The sequence below is a fragment of the Anomalospiza imberbis genome, chromosome 3 (genome assembly GCF_031753505.1).
Source record: "Anomalospiza imberbis isolate Cuckoo-Finch-1a 21T00152 chromosome 3, ASM3175350v1, whole genome shotgun sequence".
In the NCBI taxonomy this organism is placed as follows: Eukaryota; Metazoa; Chordata; class Aves; order Passeriformes; family Viduidae; genus Anomalospiza; species Anomalospiza imberbis.
The window spans coordinates 89,936,607-89,960,721 of NC_089683.1; the positions used below are offsets into that span (position 1 = coordinate 89,936,607).

The 24,115-nt window shown below is 36.9% G+C and overlaps 2 protein-coding genes across 4 annotated transcripts in view; one reads left to right on the plus strand and one right to left on the minus strand.

Annotated features, from left to right (window-relative positions):
- Positions 1-23,969, minus strand: part of SPATA17 (spermatogenesis associated 17) — an 88,725-nt gene extending 64,756 nt beyond the window's left edge. For both annotated transcript variants that reach the window (XM_068185629.1, XM_068185630.1), the window contains exons 1-5: positions 23,463-23,969; positions 19,727-19,816; positions 17,498-17,579; positions 11,310-11,360; positions 5,530-5,633 (exon numbers count right to left, since the gene is read on the minus strand). In XM_068185629.1, the coding sequence (XP_068041730.1) occupies positions 5,530-5,633; positions 11,310-11,360; positions 17,498-17,579; positions 19,727-19,816; positions 23,463-23,962 (827 nt within the window). In that variant the 5' untranslated portion in view covers positions 23,963-23,969. The remainder of the gene's footprint in view (positions 1-5,529; positions 5,634-11,309; positions 11,361-17,497; positions 17,580-19,726; positions 19,817-23,462) is intronic.
- GPATCH2 (G-patch domain containing 2) overlaps positions 23,886-24,115 on the plus strand; it is a 118,207-nt gene continuing 117,977 nt past the window's right edge. For both annotated transcript variants that reach the window (XM_068185631.1, XM_068185632.1), the window contains exon 1: positions 23,886-24,016. In XM_068185631.1, coding sequence (XP_068041732.1) covers positions 23,961-24,016 — 56 coding nt within the window. In that variant the 5' untranslated portion in view covers positions 23,886-23,960. The remainder of the gene's footprint in view (positions 24,017-24,115) is intronic.

Sequence of the window (24,115 nt, forward strand, 5' to 3'; positions counted from 1 at the left end):
CTTACCTATCCTAATAGCATCAGGTTTGTGGCTACAGAAGTACTTCGGGATCCTCAAAAAATTACAGTTTTAAGATTCCTAGAAATCTAGCAGTTATGCCTAAAATCCTCTGGAAAAGGCATGGATGTCTTAAATTGTGTGACCTACCACTCCAAATTAATATTTAAATATGAGAAAGCATACTTGGCACTTGCCTCTATTTCTGAGGCTCACAGAGAAAGCTGACAGGGTAAGTTTATATCCAGAAAATTCAAATTACAGGTAAGTAGGTTAAAAAGCATAATGTATTTCCTCTTCATATCTTTGAAGACAAGTAAAAAAAGATGGGTTGAAGATAAAGTAGTTAATTAAACATCAAGTGAAAAACAACACTACAAAAATGAGGGTTGTATTGTTGCAAGAATTCTAAGGAGCTGTCTGAAAGGCTTTGGCACTAATTGGAAATAGACTACAGAATCAATTGCTTCTGCAGTCAATGATGAGGAACACTTAATTGAATTATAAGACAATATATACATTCTTCAAAACACTTTGACACTTGAGAAAATGGCTAGCATCTGGACTTATCTTTATCAAAAAGGAACTGACAGGTGGAGGCTGAGCAAGTTCTCCTCATATCACTGTGACAAAGAATGATTTACTTCAAGCCCACTCCATGGAAAATAGCTATACCTCAAAAGTTTTAATAAACCAAGTACTTGCCATGTTAAAAGAAAATACACTTCAGAAATGGTATAGTAATCTAGAACAAGATAGATAATCTTACTTTTTTCCATACTGCATTCTCAGACATATTTACAGAATAGCTAAACATTGGATTAGATCACCGGCAACATGTAAGTACTCTTTTATTTCACTCTTCATTAGGGTTATAAAAAAATCAAGCTGCACAAATGATTCATAAATACACATATTGCCAAAGAAGTGATTATTATCACTTTGTATTATCTATTTTCCTGACGTGTCTTGAAGACCTGGAGGTTTTAATGATGACTGTGAAACTAAATCTGCTAAAGAACAACTAGTCAAATTTGGATTAAAGCCACACTCTCCAGGGCCACTCACTACTAATGCTAACTATGGAAAGAAGAATTTGGTGTTGGTCCTGCAAGTGTGTGAAATTCCTGATTTATAAACTCAGCAATGTTTATGTAAACTATGATGCTTATTAAAGGTAGATTCAGGCCTTAGTTTGCCACCTTTAAGTCAATGTTTATTCAGTAGCCAAGAAAGCTGAACTATCTGCCTTGATCACATAAGAACCCCAATGCCAGTACTTTGCTACTGCTCTGTCAGTTTTCTGATACTGCTTTCTTTACCCAGTTCTGTGCCTAGGGAAAATTTTAAATGGTGCCATTCATCAGTAAATGGAGCAATACATCCCAAAATCTTATCTTTACTTGCACACCTGACATATAGCAAAGTTCCTTTACCATAGTTTAAAGGCCAGTGTGTAGATAACCTTAGGCAAAGAACTGCAAGCTAATCACACATTTGGGCAACTGACATCATCCATAAATTCTTCAGATATAATGGCACCAGCATGCTAATTTATGTGAACTGATGTCCATTTGCTTATCATGGACTGGAAACTGTTTCACATAAAACAAAATTCTAATGCATCATATGGAGTTATAGCCAATGCTAATTGCTTTTGGCATATTTCCCCTTGTAACCGTTTAGCCAGCTCCTGGAGATGGTACATGCACCTTTAAGAATGTTTCAAAAGAAAGTATTTTCCCTTAAAATTAAATACACTAACTGCACTGTGAAGTAATGAAATTTACTTTCATGCATACATTTATAAATTAAACCATCCAACTAATCCATATTGAGATAGAATACAATATGTATTGGTAATAAAGTAAAAAATTGATGCTAGAGATAAGGATTTATTCCTAAATTCTGAATAACAAAATATAGTAAAATAAATATTTAAGAACAAGTTTCTTACTTGCTTCATAAAGAACTTCCTATATCTTTTAGGCAAAAGAGAACTCAAACTGCACAAATGTTAAGAAAAATCTGAGTATGTGCTTATGTAGACAGAGTTTAGGGTTCAAATTTGTTCTTTTCCATCTCTGAAGGGATTCTTTAAAACACTACTTAACATAATTCCTAGGGATTCTACTGGGGACACCAGCAGCCATCAGACCTAGTGGTTCTGTAGCAGCGGGAAGTAATAGGAATGATGGAGGAATTTAGCCAGTCTAGGAGCTAAAACTGAGAGTTATCTTCAGTTTGTACCAAGGCAGTGCCTTAAGTCTGGTAAGTCTATCAGTGCCATAACCAGTCTGTTAAGTGAGTGGAAAGTCACACATAATATGACTATTATTATTTAATTATATTTTAGGTCAATTTCTGTTAAATCAATTTCTGTTAAACGTAATTATATTCCTCTATGGCTTTAAGCTGGGGCAGCTTCTATTAAGTTTACTTTCTCCTGGGGTTTTCACACTAAAGACAAATGATAAAGGTCTGGCTACTAAATGAGGGCAGCTATTAAATGAGGACAGTTTGTATTGAAGCTGAATGGTAAAGATGTGGCTAAGGGTTGAGAAAACCACTTAGAAGTGTCCTATAATAAAAAAAAAAAGGGGGTAAAGGAGAAATTAGAAGAAAATAAACTTTGGTCAATAACTCTTTTAAGATATTCTTATAAGAAACTTAACAGAATGTCCGAAGTTTCATGAGAACTTCCTTTGAAGTTTCTCTTAGAAAAAAGTGAGAGATGATTTGATATAGGCTCCTCCTTAATGAAAGAGGAGAAAATTAGGCACAAGTCCTGGATCTGGTGTCCAAAAAATAGAAGGACTTGCAATGTGATTTTAGATAGGTGTTGACAAATAAAAATTCTGCCAGTCTTATTCTAGAATAGATAAGACAGAGAATTTTACAGTGTAATTCAACTCAGAATTATGATGTAATTCTGAATTCTAGAAAGAACAAATTGCAAACAAATTTTGAAATTAAAAATATCTTTTTCTTTTTTTGTGGGGGAGTCAGGGGCTAGTTTCATGTATTCATGCACATTATTTCATGTTCCACGTTGTGTTGCTTTATGGTGTCCTAGACGTGAAATACTCAAAGGCAGTCTAATCTGAGTGCACAAGTGTTATCAGTCTCTCCGTCCATCAACAAGTAAATTTGCATAATGTTGATGTTTTAATAAAACCCAGCTATTTCATAAATGCATTCCTTCTATTTCTGACAATTCCTTGTGTTTTTTATAATGCACAGGTGCAATCATTTTTATATGCAAAAATGTTTATGAACAGTGAGGTTATACTTTTCCAGAGCCAATGTGATGGCTAATGAAAATATGAGAAGAATCTTTCCTCCACCTGGCTCAATATTCCACATAAGAAAAACGGTGGGCCTCCTTGGGGCCAAGTAGTTGGCAGCAACTTAGCCCAATGACAGGAAAAATCTGTTTGGCTGAGGGCCTACACCTAATCCTCACTAAACATCTGTTAGATTTCATAAGAATGTTGAAGGTGATATACATATTAGTTTTCAAATGTACCCCAGTAAAGGGATTACTGCAGTGATTCTTGATTGCACTTGGCAACTCATGCGTTTTAAAAACAGAAACAATAATAAGATCTATTTGTCTAAATTAGCTTAACAATTAATTTTTAACTTTCTAAAACTGAAAAGACAGATTTTTTTTTCACCTGAAAGACATGTATTTCTGTGAACTCTAGAATACAGAACTCAAATTAGCAAAATATCAATATATCATTTGACAGATAAGAGCTCACACAGACCAACTTTAACACATTTTGATGTACTTGAAGTCATACTGCTCATCTTACCTGTTAAAGAGCACAAAACTGTTTCTCGGTTAAAATATCTATGCAGTGCATAGGCTTTGTGGTTTTTAATGGTTTTTAACCTAATTTAAATACTAGGGAATTTGATCAACATGTCAAAGTACTGAAAACCAATTTTTGTAGTCTTCAAAAGTTAGGTATACCCAGAAGAGATCTATAGTGGGTGTGGGGAAATAAAATACAAAGTTCCAACCAATCCATGTTCACAGTGCAAGAGGAATACCACTTGCTATCTTGTTTTGTTGGCACACATCAAATGTCAATCTAAGCAAAAAGTTATGAGCCATGGTCTAGGTTTAGGCAGGGAATGGAGCAGAGTGATAGAACAATTACGAACAGAGAAGCAGGTTCTGTTTCTGCAGTTCATCCAGTACTATGGATTTTAAACTAGAGAAGTCATGGCTTCACTAATTTTCCATGATTTAGTCTAATCTTCCTAGGATTCTACCTTTTCAAGAAAAGAATATTTCAAGGATTTCAGATCAAGATACCATTGAAGCTAGACACCATTGAAGCTATAATAGAATGTTTTAAGTCTGGTTTTGCTGAGTTGTGACCTAACTTTCTGCATAGAATACACTTAAATTAATAATAATGAGAGATCAGAGGTAGGTGACTAACAGTATGGTTCATTATAGGTAACAATGTAGTGCAGAAGAAATAATGTTATGACCAAGAGGATGTAGCACCAGCTGTACTGTGGAAGAATAATATCATTAATAACCAGCATACAAAGAAGTTGGATAATCCTGGATTTTTTCATATATAATTTGCATATGCTGCTTTATGTAACAGTCTTTGCCATGTGATTTAGACAAGATTTCTAGAAATACTGGTTTACTAGACTCCTTTATATTTCTATGCTTGATAAAGCAAAGATTTGTCTCAGACATTCTGAATGGCAAACACTGCATGGATTTTGTCCAACAGCTTTAATTTACACTGAGAAAGTAATGATCATGGTCACCCAGCATTTCCTATGTTTGTTTCCACTGTTGTCTGAGTGATGGTCATGAATCAGGATATCAAATCCATTAGAGGGAAATAATTACCTCTATTTTAGAGAGGTTTCAGCTTAAGTACAGGAAAGAAAACGGATGGATAGGAGAAATAGATTAAGAACATAAAGCAAGAACAGTTCTAGACAGAAATCTGAGAGGCTATTAGTTCTCTTTTGTAACTATGAAAAGAATCTGCTTTACTGCATCCACACCAGTATCTTTCCCAAATAATATTCATAGTATGGCTCATGCATGAAACTTAAATCCAAATCTGCCCTTGCATTCATTGTCAATAGTCCATATTCAAAACCAATTAAAAAATAAATTTTTGGTTAGCTTGTGTATACTGGGGGGAAAAAATCTAGTTCAACAAACCCTATTTAGGGCATGATAACCTACGAGTTCTGAGCATAGGTGAAGAGCCAAATCCATTTTTCTTAAACTAAGACAAACCCAGAGAACACCTAATGAATTCAAAGAAATTATTCTGAATTCATAAAAGTGTAAATGAAAACAGAATGTGGTATAACTTGAATAGGCATAGGATAAAGAGAATGGTAACAGATAGAGATATATATTTGATAATGGAGGGGAACCTACACTCAAAGAAATAATTTAATTAGTGCCACAAACTTTCTACAAATAAAAGAAGAGCAAATGAATGCTTTGCCACATGGAGCTTTTACCTTTACCTGACAAGTTCGTTATTCATAGAAACAGCTTTCAGGTATTTCTTCAGTGCATAAAAATTATGGATATACTTCCGAACATAATAGCCTCGCCATGTTTTCTGGATCTGGAGGAAATAAATACTTGCTCAGTATATTTCAAATCAAAAGTTTGCATGCATATCAAATATGTGTACAAGATCTCAAGGACCTCTTTCCTTAAAAGTGATAGCAAGTAGAAGCACTGGTAAGTTTCAATGAAGAAATCAGTGTAGGTTGTAACATATTGTAGCACTGAGTCAACACCTCCCCAACATCTTCTGCTACACTTTCACCTTTGTGTTCTGCAAAGGTGTAAAGTGAACAAAGGCTTCCCAGGAACACAATGAATCAGACTTTCTGAAAAGTTCATATATAAATTTCAGTTCTTTTATCTCCAATGTAAAATGATTCATGTCTATTTGTTCCACATTAGTTTCATTCTTCTCAAGAAATACTATTCTCTTGCATAACAGCGAAAGCCTAACCTAGAGAAAGCCTAACCTGGAGAAGAAAAGCTCTTTATCTGTAGCTAGTTATAAAGTTGTATTATGAATAGAAATTAGGTAGCATCCTCCAAATACAAGGGTTAATATTTTGGTGCATTTTGAAAAGCATCATTTGGAAAAAAAAAAAAAAAAAAAAAAAAAAGGGTAGGAAAAAAAATACTTAGTCTACCCAACTTTCCCCAAGAACTGATTTCAACAAATGTGTTGAAACCTTCTCTGATACTTGAAAATTCTTATCATGATGTTTCTGAAGTCATTACCTGTTTACCAGCTATCTGCTTTTTGGCATGAAAAAGTAAGTATTAAGAATGGACAATTAAGCATTGGAATGGGCTGCCCAGGGAAGTAGTGGAGCCAACATCCCTGAAAGACTTTGAGAAACAAATGAACATGACACTTAGTGCCACGGTCTAGTTGACAAGGTAGTGATCAGTCAAAGGTTGTACTCAATGACTTTAGAGGCCTTTCCCAGCCTAAATGATTCTGTAATTCTGTAAATAGGTAAAAAGCTATCAGGATTGCCATTTGGTGAGTTATATTTATCCTTATGCCACGACATGTAGAGGTGAAAGATGTAACTTGCTCTATTCAGTCATGCTGAGGGCTGCTCTTACTCCTGATTTTCCTTGCCATGAGAGGTCAGTGTACTCTAGATGTTTACATCTGAAAAACAGAGTAACCATCTTTTCCTCTCTTCTCAGGGTCTAGCTCCTCCATATTTAAAATCTTCCCTCCTTGAACTTATCATTAATTTTCCTGCAAAATATTCTTTACTTCCTTCATTGTATTTTGTCTCCTTTTTTTCTGAATATTTTTCTACTTTAATCTCCCAATTTCTATCTTCTAGTCTGCAGTAGCTTCATTTGCTCCAACATCCATCTCTTTGACCTTTGTAGCTTTGAAATTTTAAAAGACCTGACAGCTGAAAGGCAGAATCTAAAAAGCAAAAACTTGGAGGTTTTACTATCCAGAAGCTACTCCTCCCATCTAAATGCATAGAAAAAATAAAATGTTGCAATGTACTAAGAGCTCTCCTTTTCCTGTGGGCCCCTAGCTACCAGACTTTTCAAGAACTTAAACACTTCAGTGTATCTCTAAGGAACTTTTTTCTTTACATTAACCTTTCTCTTTCCAGAACCAAGGAACGACTTTTTAAGTGGACTGAAACCAATGTGGTTGTGACATTTGCCTTTTTTTCTTAGCCTACCTCTTTCTAAATAAGCACCTTTTTTTTTTTTTTTTTTAAAAAAAAAAAGGCAAGGAAAAGAATGTCATGGCTTTTGTGTCTGATTCCGGAAGAAGGCAAATTTAAAAAGCTGCCAAATGCCCAGATTAGCAGTAACAATTGCACTCAGTAATTTCAGAATCTTTATCATCAAATCTTGGGAGTGCTCTTCAGTAACAGGCAAAATTATCTCTACTCTTACCAGTTCCATTGCAGTCCAATTCTGTACCACTGTGACAACTGACAAAAGTATGCAAATTTTCCACCTCCAGACTTTTACTGGAGCCATCTAAAATGACACCAACTAAGGTAGGGCTGAATATTTCATACTTTGGCACCATTTTGCATTCACACACCCCCAAACACTATTCTTCAAAGTAAAAACCAACATTTGGCCTCAACTGATGGCACCTTGGGGTACAGGTATAATTATCCCTTTATGCAAGATTTAACAAGAGAATAAGAATCACAGAAAAGCTTTCAGTAATTCTTTGAGGTATGTGTTAGTTATTAAGAATAAAAAGATATTAACTTCCAGTGTTAATATATTCTTCTATTTCCCCTTTGTGCATCAGCATGGATTTTCGTCCCTTCCCAAATAAGGCTTGAAACCAATTTCAAAAGTTGTATTTTTTGCCTACATGTTGTTATTTGTTTGTGATTGTTTTTGTTTGGTTTTTGGGGATTTTTTTTGGTTTTTTGGGTTTGTTGTTGTTTTGTTTTGTTTTGTTTTGCTTTGTTTTGTTTCTGTTTTTTTTTTAGTTTAATTTTTTTTTTGTATGGTTTTAGTTTTGCTTTGGTTTTAGTTTTTTGTTGTTTTTTTAATGAAAGGGGTTTGGACCTCTACATATTGTTATAATATGAACAAATAAGAGTTCTGGGAACAAGAAAGGTTCTAGACATGCTGCTTTGCACTCGGTGATACTAAATTTCATATTCTTTGCAACACTACTTTCTCATACACAAACTTATTGGGTTAAAAAGGAATAGAGAAAGAGCAGAGAATGCGTATGCCTTCAGAGATCTGGGATTAAGCAAAATCCTTTGCATGTGAATAAGGATCTTAGCTTTGTTTTTCTGTTTGGCTTCAAAATTTCTCAACAAGAGCAACTTGGCTCCCATATAGCCATGTGCTCATTAATGCAGGATTATGGTCCCTTTGAAACTCTTTCTGACAATCTTCACCTCACAGTTATAAATGCAGAACTGGATATTTCTGAGTTAAAGGATCAAAACTCCAGCTGAAAGACAAAAGGCTCAAATAGTACAAAGCTATAATTACCTCCAATGGGCTCAGTGTACCAATTAAATGCTGCACTCTACCTTTTTTTACACCACTTTCTGTTCAGAATGAACTCACTGATTTCAACTGAATGAAATCTAAGTAAGAAAAACTGCATTGTGTCTCAGATTATTTTATGTCTGATTTCTGTTTCCCTAATACTGTATGTTAGAGATCCCAAAACTGAAGATTAATTTTTTTAGGAAAGACCATTTTATAAAAAGCTTCTGATGATGCTCATATTTTCAACATGAAAGTTTCAATTGTTTCCTTTTATAAAGAAGTATAATGTTACAACTGCATTTCTTTTTAATTCCAAGGTGAATGTTTAAAAAATTCTTGAAAAAGAAGAGACAAGTGTGTGCATGCCCTTCAAAGTAATTAGCAAGTTTCAACAGTGATTGGTACAAAACAATTATTGTCATTGATCAGCACTGAACAGATAATTTTAAACAAAGTCATTGTGTGCTCAGCAGATTACAGCTTGTTAACGGGCAAGTTCTAAATGACCTCTTAAGCTAGTCAAATCAATGATGCATATTCCTCATTAAGTAACATCAAAATGTAAGTGGTCTTATAAATAATGTTTATTTTAAGCACTAAAACAAATGGCAAAACCTTGATATATCAAAAGCCATCTGCTCGTGGAATTTTTTTTGCCATAGGATTACTTTTGTTGCTTAAAATTTACAGGAAAAAAAGATTAAATCTTAAATCTCTTCGATCTTTTAAGAGACAGAATCATATTTTGCCTCGAAACTGAAACTGATTCAAACAAGATCTCTGATTTAATTTTAAAAGGTAAAACTGATAGCTCTGATTACAACCAAATGCAATCCAGAAGAACAAGATATGTAGACTGGCTTCAAAACTACAAACCTGTGTATGCCCTCGATACTTCAAATGCCAAAACTGAAACTCCCTTTCTAAAGAGTGACTATAAACTGAAATAAATAATTAATAATACCATGAGGCAAAACAAAGTGGTTAAATAGAAAAACATACACAGTTATGGTTATATTGTTAGAACACTGAGTTATATCAATCATGAATCAAGCTCACGATGAGTGAATATAAGGAACTGTTGGCTTAGGAAGCCTGAAGTTTGAGCACACACGATCTGTGCAGAAACTCAACAGGCCTTATTTGCTATTGGACCTTGGTTAGTTCTTCAGGAAACACAGGACATAAAAAACCTCAAAAGCATTCAGTGTTTCAGACTGGTAGCATTCAAAGCCTGCTCTGCAGATATGGCTGCACAAGATTTAGATAGAGGAGAATCAGATTCTGACATTTGCAACTAAATAAAGATCTGTTCTATTGTTTTCTACTGATTTAAATTTCCATTAAAGAAAAGGACATGACTGAAAAAATGGTACTTTGAAGATTTATATCACCTAATGATTCAACATTATATTTCCATTACAAATGAATGGGAACACATTCAATTTCTTTTAAAAATGAAAGACCAAATGCAAAACTCCACTTGAGTAGAATACATAATTACCTCTGAAATTTAGTCTTCAAATATATTCTGGAAGTACAGAGGCAACTTTTAAGAGCTGGCTTACATCTTATGTTTTCTCACTGATCTCAGCTGCATGAGTAAATAGCATTTATCCACTGCAGAATACTTTCAAACTCGCTAAGTAAGGAATGAACTATAACAACAACGAAAAGGTACATGTGTGAGGTATTAAACTGCTGTTAAACACCTTCAGTTCTTTAACATACACCAAATGTAAGATTCTACTTTGTGCCTTTGAGAGAACTAGAACTAAGCAAAACACCTGCTGAGTATAGGTCTCTTTACTCTGAGTCATTCTGGACTCAGGCCACAAAATTAAAATCCATTCTAAAAATCTTACGCTAAATGAATTTCCCTGCATTAATCCCTGGGTTAATCTCCATTGTCACCATATTCCTACATTTGGTAGAATTCAAAGTGAAAGGTGTCTGGCCTAAAAAGACGCAGGCTTCTAAAGTAAAGCAGTTTTATATCACAAAATGAAAGAAATAAGTAACATAAAAAGACTTAATCACAAAAATTATTTTATGTTTTCCCCATATTTGTTTTACATATTTGTTTTACATATTTGTTCAAGTGCAATTTCAAAGTTCAGGGAAAAAAAGCTAGTTTCTAGTTAAATATCTTTTGCAGTTTCACCCACAACAAACTTTGTTTGCTTTAGATTCATTGAAGTTCAAGGTCTGTTTATACACTTCTTCATCTAGCAAAATTCACTCTTAATATCATCAGTGAGATCAGTTCAGTTCCACCTCTGTGTTTAAGCAATGAAATTGTCCTGCGCTCTCTAACTCTTGAGATTCAATACAGCAAACATCATACACTAACAAGAGAAAAAGCACAGCCACATGAACAAGCTTAACAGCCCTGCAGTTTGTCAAAATTGCAAATATATGTCTACTTTTGTAGAACATATGTTCTTATATTTGTAAGAGCACTGGCAGATAGAATGTTTGGGGGTTTTATCAGTATCATACATGATAAGGTCCAATGGGCATTTAAATGGGGCAAGACATATTCAGGTACCTCAAATTCAGCTACAGTTTTCAAATACAGCCCTGACTCTGCAGTGAAACTTTAATTTTTAACTATGTAGTATTTCCTGCTGTTGCCATCAGCATATCAATCAAGTGTATATTATTCTGCTTTGCTCATTTTATTAAAAGCAAATTCGGAGCACAATTGACTTTTCATTTGTTTAACAAGTGAAGAAATATTTACCCTGACAGCCATTTCATTGTAGAATTTCTGCTTCTTAATAAAATATGCTCTCTGTGAATCAAAAAAAAAAAGATGGCACATATTTCAGTTACACAAAGACAGTCCTGCTATTTTTACATATAAAAGATAAGAATCTATACATAATACATAATAAGAGTTCTAGGCTTAGAGAGAATAAAATCAAACTTTGTATTGAAGGGATAGGCTTCCTAATACATAATGCAGGCTTAACCAGAAAAATCTATGGTAGTCAAACTAGGAGCTAATGGAGATATATGATCATAAAATGCTCTCCGCTGAGTTTGATAATCAATGGTGCTCTACTGAGAGTAGAATAACAAAGCAGAAATATTCACAAGTGCTGGTGACATGTAGTATTGTATGATTTATTCACTGGGGTTCTTTTAGCCAAAACTCACAGAAACATAAAAGGAATTCATATTTCAAGATGTCTGGTTTAATGAAAAATTCAGAGAAATGCTGTCTTCAGTCGAAATCGTTCAAGGATACGGATGCAGTGATGGAGCAAAATTGTGCCTTCCAACCATCTGTATTAAATGTTATGTACTTAGCTGCCTCCCGAGTAATCGTTGGGAATTTTGTTTCATTTAATATGCATTTTAACATCATAAAATCATAAATACAATGATACCATGTTACAGTGAATCCCCTGATATAGAAAACATTTCCTGAAGTCCTGGTTTCCTTCCAATAAAGTAGAATTCCTCTCATAGTGAACGAATCCCCTATTATACTAAGCAATCACTTGGCAGCATAGGTTATTTTAATGGATACATCACTTTAAACTAAGCTTTCACATCTGTTCCGCCCTCTAATTACAAATGCAAAATGAACATAATTCACAATTGTATCATAAAAAGTAAAATATAAGTACTTTGAATGCAAGAGTATGTCCTTTATTTAGCACAACATGCAGCTTTTATGTGTTTCTCATGTTTTAGACACAAATCAAAGGCAAAAGTGCTTTCCCCTGATATAGTGATTTTCTCCCCCATGGCAAACAGGAATTCACTATAAAAGGGTTTCACTGTAATTAGTGTTATTTGAATTGCCTAGTCTGATCCAAAGCAAATTGTCTGTGGAGAGCAGCAGGACTGGATTATTTATCAACAGTCTGGGCAATTAAGAAACAGTTGGCTGCAATATGTTATTTACAAATGAACACAATGATGCTACTTCATTTTAAATTCTCTTTCTTCATTACATTAAGCAAGGCATAATTCCTGCAGTTTAATTAAGGTGCATTTTAAATGCTCACTTTAATATCATACCATTCTACTAATAATGGAAACAGTACAAAATATATTTCTTATATGAAAGAAAATTGCAGAATTGTTAAAGTTCAAAGAAGTTTCACGCGTACGTGTGGATGTGCATACATACACAGATACATACATGTATATATTAAAGGGAAAATCTACCCAAAATGCACAAATTAGAATAAAAAATGGACTCTCTCCCCTTTATTCTCCATAAGTATTTTCTGAGTGATACTAACTGTAGATAGCTAATAATGGATTGAAATAATGGTTGCCTGACTTAAGCATATCTCTAAAATGCTTCATTAAATTGATACAATTTTGTGTTGCAGCTCCTATTGGAAGTGAACATAAGAGTTACCACACCCCCAAATAGATAAAATACATTTTAATGGAAGATTAAAATGTTCCTAAGCTTAAAAAGATTCATCAGATTTCTGTCCATCAGTGATTAAACTAAACAATTTCCCACCTTTTTGTTTATTCTTCTCATATTTGAAAGCTGTGAGCACTTAGATCTGAATGCATCCTATTTCATTGAGGAACATAAATTGGAGACCTTACATCATTAATGCTCTTCATATCATCCATACTGAGAGACAATGTGGGACCACTTTGACTCTGAGCTTGGCCAAGTATTGAAGATCTCTGCCAGTCAATGGCAATTAAGGTCTGATCCTGCACACCCCACTAAGGTGTGAGGAATCCAGGCCTTACCCTACCACCACTTAAGAGGGTCACCTAAAACAAGAAGGAAGTTACACATTCCTGCTTTTACTCAACTCTTGTTCTAAATCACAAGTCTCTCAAATGCAGAAATGCTCATGCAACTGTCTTACAACTTTATTCTTGCACCAAAAGCCAAAGGCTGTGTCACCATCTAGGTCCTTTTGCAAATGTATTTGCCTCTGTTTTCTAATCCTGATTAGAAAGTTCTGCTATTACAAATGATGGAGAAGGTGCTCATTGCTATTCACAAAAACAGTATCATAATTTAGTGCTTCAACCCAAGTCTACATGTATGTGCTCTCCTAATAAACAAGATTATTTCCTGAACTGGAGCCTGCTTGTTCAGAAGACTCTTTTCTTATGCTTAAGTGGAATTTCATGCAGTTCAGCCCATGCCCATTGGATTGCCCTTCATTTTTTGCTAAGTGCCAATTCAAATGTAACACTGCCAGGTTGACTCTCTGGAAAGAATTACTTTCCCATCTCATCCATGGACCACCTCTACTTCTGAGCCAAGATGTCTTTGTCATGAATTCTGACATTAATATACAGGCCTTCCTACCAGCTTAATTTAAGTGTAGGTTTTCAAAACCTATTTGAAGTCTTGCATATACAAACTTTTGTATTACTTTCTCATTTTGTATTTAAAAACATGCTTGGGGATCATATACAAATGTGTTCTGATTGGTGTCTTCTTTTGCTTTAAAGAGTTAATACAAAATGACCAATTCAAAGAGAACCATGATTCTGATTGAATTTGAGAGTGAGATTGAGGTTGAGAGAAGGAAGCAACACATGGTCTAAGTTGTGAATGTGGTCATGATGTATTTCGGGGGTTTTTGCAGAGCAAATAGGCATTTGTCTAATTCCTGTTGGACTGGAACTATTTAAAACTGGTTGTTGACTCGAAGCTAAATCACGTAGGGTGGTGCCAAATTATATGAAGCATGAAATATTCACTTTTCTCAACTGCATCTCCTTCCAAAGTAAACTGAAAATGTGGCCATCATGCATACCAGCTTCATATAATAATGAAATGTTACAATTTCCCTTGCTTTAGCAAATGATTCCTTGGCTTTGAGAAAATAGTAATAAAGAAACAATGATGCACAGTTTGTTCCATGTTCTGGTGCTTGTCTGCTTCTAATATTCATACCTTCCTGCAGGTCATGCAAACTTTCAGAATCCAACATAATCAATGTAACCAAGTTATTAAGAAAACTGTAGGAGAGCAGTTCTTAATTTTAGTTTGAGATTAACAAGGAAACAAAGTTTTATATCAAACCACTTATATTTAGAATAGAAAGGCACATAACTTTAATCCTCTAAACACCATCAATAGTTGTTATGGTTTTTGAGGTTTTTTTACAAAATATATATCTTAACAATCAAAGGAAGAGGCTGTAGAGGAGAAGCAAATGAAATACTAGTGGTGATGCACATATGGACAGCCAATCTGATGAGCCTCAGCCTTTGTTATTTTCCGCATCAGTACCATTCACATTTCACAATTTTGAATATAATCATTAAAATGATTTATTATCAAGCAATCATGGGTATTTTGTGCATATGCTTTGCCTTGTTCACTGGCAGCAGATACCAATCCAATCATTATCAGCAGACAAATTTTAAAGTGACCAGTGTATTTAAGGAACTATCATACCAAATGCATCATTGTGTCTCATAGTCAGGAGCCATTACAACAGTTATTAGCAAGAGTTCTTTGCAAACATTTCCTGATCCTTTAATTTGAAAGTTATGTTAAGCTGATGAGATTTTGCTCTTTAAATATTCCAAGTTCAACCATTTATTGAGTAAAGATAGTAAATCAACAAATATAAGGTATTAACTCATACTTTATATTTAAGTCCACCCCAAAACACACTGAATACAACAGTCCAAAGAGAGTAGAATGTGCCTTTTTATCTCATACATGTGTGGTACTCAGGTTGGCTTCCAAACAAGCTGTTCTATTTAGTCTTCTCCAATCAAAGAGATGGCAAAAACAAAATGTAGTATTTGAGGGGAAAAGATCATTTCCTGTGCTGATTGCTGTAAAATTTGTAAGCTTTCTAATGAGATTCTCTTCCTCTAGAGCTCTGGCTAGCACTGGATAAGTACTGGAATCCAGAAACTGCATTAATTCATCATCTGATTTAGAAAGTGTGTATTAAGTTGCAGAATTTTTTGTCCTACATTGTTCCACAAACTTCAGATTTGGCAAGTTTTTCAGTTATGTCTATTTGAAGAACTAAATATGCACAAGGCTTTATTGATTAAAGACCTTTTTATTTTACTTTTTAGAATTATATTCAAGAACACTGAGGGGAGTTTATGGTGTTAGTTCTCTCAGGTTTGTGATTACAGGCAATCTGTTTGATCATGTTGATTTCTTCGTTCCCTTGTCTCAGTGACTGCACAGATCCTTTCTTTTCATTAACAAATTTTAAGATAGATTATCATGTCTCTCTTCTACAGAAGCTGTCCTAGATTAAACAAACCTTCCTTAAACTCAGGAATAATATTCAGCTGAAGTCCTACTTTTTCAAAACAGAACCCAATGCAACCATGCAGCTATCTGCTCTCTATTCAAAAATTACTTTTAGAACATGAGTGAAAACCACTGACTGAAAGGATGGCTCATCATTTATTAGTTAAGCCAGTTAGTAAGCTGGAAGAGAGAAAATCTTTACATAGATTACTGATAGACTTAGGGAAAAAATAAATGATCTTTCAGGTACACGAGTTCTAATACTTGAGAACATAGTTTAGTAGGGCGTATGAACTTTGGTCGGTAATATATGGTTTATTTTAGCTCTTTTTTTACTTCTTGAATTGTCTGTTTTGACTTAAAAAACAGCAATTTAACAAAATTAATCAAGAATAAATGACTAACAAGTTTAACACTATTGTAAAACATTAACATAAATTGATAAATTAGTGAAGTAAATCACTTATTTTATGTTAAATTATTTTCTTCTTAGTCCCATAAATCTGTTAGCAGAGGTTTTAGCTTGTGTGCTATTACACACTTTCGCTCTCTTCAGGTCCATCACAGGAATTAGATTGACTATGATCTGCTGTGTGCTTTAAGGCAAAACCTCAAATACTTCAAGGTTCACTAAGTAAGAAATTTAAACCACTAAATCATAAAATACTAATGTGTAGACACATTGGCTTATTTTATTTTCAAAATTAAAAGTTCTGCCAGGAAAAAACAAAAAAAAAAAAAAAACAAAACCAAAAAAAAAAAGCAGCATCTTGTAAAGCTCCAATTCTGCAATTAGCATCATGTGGGCAGACTTCTGCATGAGCAGATCCCATTGCTGGTTTGGGGACCTGCCGCTGTGCTCACTCTGAAGCCCCCTGGCTTCGCCTGCCCGGCAGAGGCACGGTCAGCAGCGGGGGACACTCCCCTGTTTCTTGTGGCAGATTCGGAGAGTGGCTAAGACAGAGCGCTATGCTGTCTGCCTTGTATGGAGGAGAGGCGGCGTCCAAGAAAGTAATGAGGGAGTCGACTCCTGGCCAGGGAAAAAGTCTCAGGTTTATTGCAAGCTCCGGGGAGCTCTGAATTCCATGTCCCGACAGCCAAAAGTAGTCACACGGCTTTCATAATCACCTTAAGTACCAGGGTGGAGACAAGGGGGAAGGATGCCCACCGCCCAATGGGGGAATTCGGGGGAGTGGAAGGCAGAGGGACAGACAGAAACACAAACCAATGGGGGAAGGTTAAGGGAGGGACGCCTGGCCTTTGTCCACTCACTCGATGTCCAAGGTGGAAGATTTTGGGAGGGTGGGATTAGGAGCTGTGTGATGGACAAGGCACCAGGGAGGGGTGGTATTGGAGGAAGGGCAGGAGAGCTCAGGGTGGAAACATTGGGAGAAAACGGGGGGTGAAGGGGCAAAACATTACTGAACTGTTACAAAGATATAAAAACACAATACAACAGGGACCAATACTCCAGAGCTGCAAACACTTAAACACTGACTTAACTTTGCTGTTAAGAGTAGGCTTGCTGAAATTAATGGTGCTTTTCATTACAGTAAAGTTAAGAGTGTGTCTGTGTGTATAAAGGATGGAGTTTCAGCTTTTTAATTTCATAATGAGTAAATGAATTATTCATACATATTCTACAAATAACCAATAAGCAAACAAAATTTTAAAAAGTACTTTTCTACCTCCACTATTTCTCTGAAGTGTTTTCTTCTTAGATAACCTCTCCACCACTTCTGTATCAAAATCACCATTTTGCTCAGATGTCTAAAATGAAACATATTAACAAAGTAATTTGTTTTTCAGACTTCAGATCTATTAACTTTTCATAATAATAACAATAACATACAGTGTATTATGCCTCATACAAATGACCACTATAGGCATACATTATACATATACATGTATATATATACACATATACATATATACATATGCATACACACATTATATACATATATTTATTCATACACACACACTTTTGTTTTTGGAAAGCATGGGTTACTGCAAACTTACCTGTATACTATTAGAAAAGTTTAATGAAAAAGCCTTACAAATTTAATTTTCATAATAAATTGTTTTATTTTTCTGTTTTTAACCAATAAATCTGACCAGTTCAGGATTTTTTCTGCTACATGCAATATTTTCACAGCTATACCATTTTCAACTATTTGACAAAACCTACTGACACTTGAATTTTTAGATACTTTTTTCACTTTTAGACACCTTTTTGCTTTTATAAAATTACACCTAGCTTAATTGTGAATATTTACTTTGTCCTTAATTAATTAATTTATATATAGACATATATGTTGCTACTAAAAATTTCATAATTGATGTCACATACATTTTTGCAAAAAAATGATCGAATCATTACTTTGGGAAATAGAAAAAGCTGTACAGGGGATCATTAATACCACCTAACTATGGACATCAAACTTATAAGCCTTGCACTCCACTCAGTGAAGGCAGTCTTTGGGTAATTCAGAACACTGAGAATTGGCTACATTGAGCCTGTGGTCCTAAGTAAGCCAGAGACAATCACAGAATTATAGAATCAATCAGGGTTGGAAGAAACCTTCAAGATGATCCAGTCCAACTGTCCATCCAGCAGCACCATAATCAACCCCTAAATCATATTGCCAAGTGCCACATCCAGACACATCTTGAACTTCAGAAGATGGTGACTCCGCCATCTTCCCAGGCAATTCACTCCAATGCCTAATCATTCTTATATTGATTTTTTTCTTTCTAATATCTCATCAGAACCTCCTCTGGTGCAGCTTAAGTACATTTCTTCTAAGTGCACATAATGACTGCAGCCTATCTTCCTATGAGGGAAATATTGGCCATTAAGTAGTAAATGTTATTTAAGCTAATAATTCTTTAGGTTTCATACAGTAGGTCTGGATAATGTACAATTACTTGCAACAGGCAATAGGTCAAACTAGAAGATGTAACAATCCCTCTCCCTCAACCACCCTGTTTTATGAAGATACAGAAGTCTGAACAGATGAGTTTGGCCAGTTGGGCTTATGACATAAAAAATTGAAGAGGGCTTTCTGGGAGAATGGACCAACCATAGTTTCCAGGAAATTTGTAACTATGTTATAAAATCATAGAATCAATAAGGTTGGAAACTACCTCCAAGATCAAGTCCAGTGTTGATACAGAATTTCCCAGAACAAAGATGGTGAAGGGCCTTGAAGGGGAAGCCACATGAGGAGTAGCTGAGGTCACTTGGTCTGTTCAGCCTAAAGAAGACTGAGTGACTTCAGTGCAGTCTACACCTTCCTCACAAGGGGAAGCAGAGAGGCAGGCACTGATTTCTCTCTGGTGACCAGTGACAAACCCGAGGGACCCAACACACTGAAGCTGTTTTGGGAAGATTTATGTTGGATATTAGAAAAAGCATTTCACTCAGAGAGTGATTGAGCACTGGGGCAGGCTTCCCAGAGAAGTGAACACAGCCCAAGCCTGCCAGAGTTCAAGAAGCATTTGGACATATGGTTTGACTCTCGGGATTGTCCTGAGTAGGGCCAGTTGTTGGACTTTGAAGATACTTGTGGGACCTTGCAACTCAGGATATTCTATGATTCTATATGAAAAGTTTCTGAAACAGCATATCAAAGGGATATCTACTTAATTCTTTTTCTCCCAGTCATAACAAGATTTCTTAAAAAATACTGCATATTTATTCTGAAAATAATTTCCATGCTTTCTAGCATCATGCCTTTTTAATTGTATACAGTTCTGACAATCAAAAATTGCTATTTCTTACAATGCCACAGCATATATTTAATTGCCTTTTTTTTCAAAATGCTCCAATTTTATTAAAATCAAGTAATAACATGAGAAATTTTGAGGAAAAATTCAATGCTGAAACATGGATTAAAAGAGGCTTAATATACTACCTCAGATAGGCTCGGACTCTGCATGCTCGAAACCAGCTCTGGATCTTGACAGCAGCTTTGTACTTTCTTTTTCTGTCTTCATCTATAGCTCTGAAAAAATATAAAAGTAGTAATATTTCTCAGTATGGTTATGTAGAACCAAAGCAAAAAAATTATTCTAAATATGCTTTATTGTTGCAGCTTTGGATCCTTTTCACCAGGTTTTTCACTTTTAATTCTACATAATTCAGTGATAGTGAAGAAAAAATTTAATTTACATTAGTTGCATAGTATGAAGGGATGCAAGTTTTGGGAGTGGATATTTCTTATTACCATACAATACTTAGATACATGTCAGCGTGTCACATAGACTTCTTCCATTAAAAGTGAAATATGTGGATAATGCTTTAATGATAATTAGGCCTGAGTTACAACAAAAATCATATAACTGTATAAAATTGTGAATCTACAGTGTTTGTGAAAAAGCTAAAAGTCGTGTAAGGAAGACCATGAAAGTAAAAGAGATTAAAGAAATATATTGTTAGTCTGAAGGAGACTTTTCAGAGAATTGAGGAAGAAATCATTACCATTATGAGTTTCAATGCTGAGGGGTAGAACTCAGCAATGAGATCACCTCTAGCTTTCATTCTTCTTTTGTTTGTTTCAAAATGTCAGTAATTGACAAATTTTTGAACTTAAATTTTAATTTTCATTGATTTTTATTCTTTCCCATTTTTATTAGGAACATAGTCACCAAATTCTTTGTTATACTTGACAAAAAATAACATTCAAGTTACTATTAGTTTGTTTTCTTAATTAGCTCTCCTAACAAAGCTTCATGTCAACATTAATTGCCTCAGTAAATACCAACAAGATTATTGTTTATCTGATAAATTAGGATTATCCTCATTATAGGTCTAAAAACTAAATGAATTGCAGATTTACTACCAGAGATCAAGAAACATCAGCTCCACTCATTTTATATCATCTGGTGCAGCATGTGCTCTCAAATCACATTAAATGGGCACAAAATTTCACTGTCTGATGTGCATCAGACATTCTCAGTGCCTGAAAACTCTGGGAAACAAGCTTTTTTACCTAAAAATGAACAGTTTTCAAAACTGGTTAGAGAGTTTACTTGTTCCTTTCCTGTGCAGATTCCTAGTCTTTAACAGGAACCAGACACCTCCAGAAAACTTTTCCTTAGAGGAAAATGATTTTGATCAGAAGGGTATGAGCGATTTGGCCCTGGACAGGCAGTCCCAATTACAGCTTGGAAATGAGGAGGATGTGGGACTGGCCGTGTCAGAGGTGCCAAACCCAGTCCTATCCACTTGGCAGTGACAAGAATCTTCCGGAAGAGCAGAAGCCTTCTCCTCTCTTACTCCCTGATAGATTTTTCCTAGTTGGAATTCAGTCTTCCCTGGCCAGGATGGGAGAGAAGTCCTTGTAAAGTTTATTGAAGCAAATCAACAACAGACTTCTTTTTCTCACAGGATAGTTCCACAAACAATTCCAGCTGCCCTTGCCAGCAGAAGTATTTCGAGGTGTAAGTTTCTCAAGCAGATATCAACCCTTTTGATCAGATTGCACAGTTGTCATACTGCTTGAACTAAGCTCTTGAGAGTCACAGACACTTCACAAAGGCTGTACTGAAAGTTAAAAAGGCCTACTCAAGCACCTGACATACAGATACTACAGTAAATAAAAGTAGGTTCTTGAATGAGTAGAGTGATAAAATTGTGTAACACTTAAGAGAATGAATTAATGGATCTTGTATATTCTAATCCTTATGCTGAGGGTATTTCTCAAAATGCAGGCTTATGGTATTCTTGCACTGTGACATCATTGGCACCTTCCCTAGAAAGGTCCTTTCCCTAAAAAGCCAGTTTAGGAAACTTCATACCTCTCACATAAACAGAATTCTGCATCAAGCACAACAGCAATGTTATTAAGATCAGAAAAATATTACAAAGACTTGTTGCTGCACTGGACTCTGAATCCTGTAATTTTTATTCTCAGCTGTAAATCTGAATTTTCTGAAACTAACGGATCATAGCCCATTCTTAAAAGAGGAACAATTCATTTTTGGAGAGCTCTGCCAAAAAAGAAATCCCCAAACAACAAGCATGCTGCCCTCCTATGGATTTCCAAGTCTGGCTCAGACTGCTCTTTCTAACCTGAAATATGTGAAATACAAGCACAGCCTCCTGTAACTGATGTCTGTTTAGTGAACTGCTGTGTGTACAGTCACAAGAGTATGAGTGAAAGTTCAGGCAAAGAACAGAAAAACACAACACTCTACATGCAGGCAGGACTTGATCTCTGTAACTTTTAGCAATGTTCAGGAGCTTTGTTATTCATGCTAATGGTGTTGTAATTAGATTCAAAAGTAAATACTTCATTAATTAGTGAATTAAAAAACCACAACTGTGCTAAACATGTCTGGTGTTTTTTTTATATTTGAGCTGTTTCATTATACATACAGCAACAGTGCAGCTGAATAAAAGGATTTATAGGACAAATCTCTGCAATATTTAAGTAAGTCTTACAACTTTTAATTTCTTAAAATCTGGTCTGGGAAAAGTTGGCCACTACCATTCTGGAAGTCAGAAAACTCGGCACAAAACATCCCAGATGGCGAGGATGAGGATAACAGATCTGATTTCTTTCAATTAACTTTTAAAAAAAATAAATAAAATTTTAAAAAATATTAAAAAATAAGTCGTGTCTTTTCAAGAGGACAAACGTCCAGGCACAGTCACAGATGTGAGCCACGAGAGCAGGGACTCAGTGCTGGCGTGCCGCATCTTGACGGATGCTCGGGGAAGAACAGCACTAAGGCGGGACAGAGGCGGGAGGCTCCAGAGGCGGGACTGGGAAAAGGAGGTCGGCTCCCGAGGCGGGAGAGGGCGGAACTTGCGAGGCTCAGCGAGTTTCAGGAGTTTCCAGAGGCTCCTTTTCCCTCAAAAACAGCAAGGGGGCGGGAGAAGAGTGGGACACTCAGTATTTTCTGTGTATAAACGGGACCCTTAAAAACGCTGCGCTGCGGCCAGCAGGTCTCCTCAGATCGCTGTGGAAATACTGGGGAAAAGGCGGTGGGCTGGTGCTCTCGGGAGGGATTTTAAAGCGAAACAGTTTCACGAAATCGTTTAATCACAGAGTGCGTCAGGCTGGAAGGGGCCACAGTGTGTCATCTGGTCCAATCTCCCTGCTCATACAGGGTCATCCCAGAACACATGGCACAGGATTGTGTCCTGACGGTTCTTGAATATCTCCAGTGAGAGAGACTCCACCCTCTCTCTGGTCAACCTGTTCCAGTGCTTGGCCACCTGCACAGTAAAGTTCTTACTCATATTTAGATTGAACTTGCAGCGCATCCAGTTTCTACCCATTATCATTTGTCCTATTGCTTGGCACCACTGAGAAGAGCTCGGTCCATCTCGTCACATTCTCCCTTCAGATACTTAGAGACATGGAGGAGGTTCTCTTTCACTCGTCTCTTTTCGAGGCTCAACAGGCCCAGCTCCCTCAGCCTTTCCTCGTAAGACGGATGCTCTAGTTCCTTAATGATCTTCATAGCCTTCCACTGGACCTTCTCCAGGAGCTCCGTGTCTCCCTCGTACTGAGGAGCCCAGAACCGGACAGTTTCCAGGGAGGCTGCCTCCATCTCGTTGCCGGGGGAGAGCAGGGCCCGTCCGCCCCAGCCCAGCATAAGGCGGTGTATCCCGCCCCACCACCGGCACGGCCCAAGTACCTGTTCGTAAGGAAATACTCCTCCCGGAGTCCCTCCAGCCTCTCCAGAAGCCGGGCCAGGGCGGCCATGCTCCCTTCCCTCCTCCCGCCCGCAAGACGCTGCCGCCATGGCAACGGGACCGTCCCAGTGCGCTCGGGCGCGGGGGTGTCGCTGCTCCCGGCGGCCCCGCAGCCCGGCACGGGCAGTGCTCCGTAGGCAGCGGGAGCTCTGCCGAGCTGTACCGAACCCAAGGCGGGGGTGTTGGAGGGGACGCGGCGTCCCTGGGCAGTGCCAGGCGAGGGAAGGGAAGAGGCGAGGTGGTCGCGTCCGGCTTCCTCTGGTGTCGCGGCTGCTTCCGGGCTCTCATCATGGGGGACTGAGAAGGAGCGCCGGCCGCCCGCGCCCTCCCCGCCCGGCCCGAACCCTCCCGCCCTCGGCCCCCCGCCCGCCTCCCCTCGCCCAGTATCTGCGAAGCGGCGCCAGCCTCCTCGGGGAGCGGCCGGGGGAGGCGCCGGGTTCATGTTCCGGGTCGCTGAAGCTACCCCGACCCGAGCTCAGGCGGCGAGGAAGAGCTGGTAAGCCCGGGGGGACGCACGTGTCCGCCGCCCCTGCCCGGCCGTGGGGCCGCTCTCTGCGGGAGGGGGTCCGGACACCGTCTCCGCGCCATGGGCGGG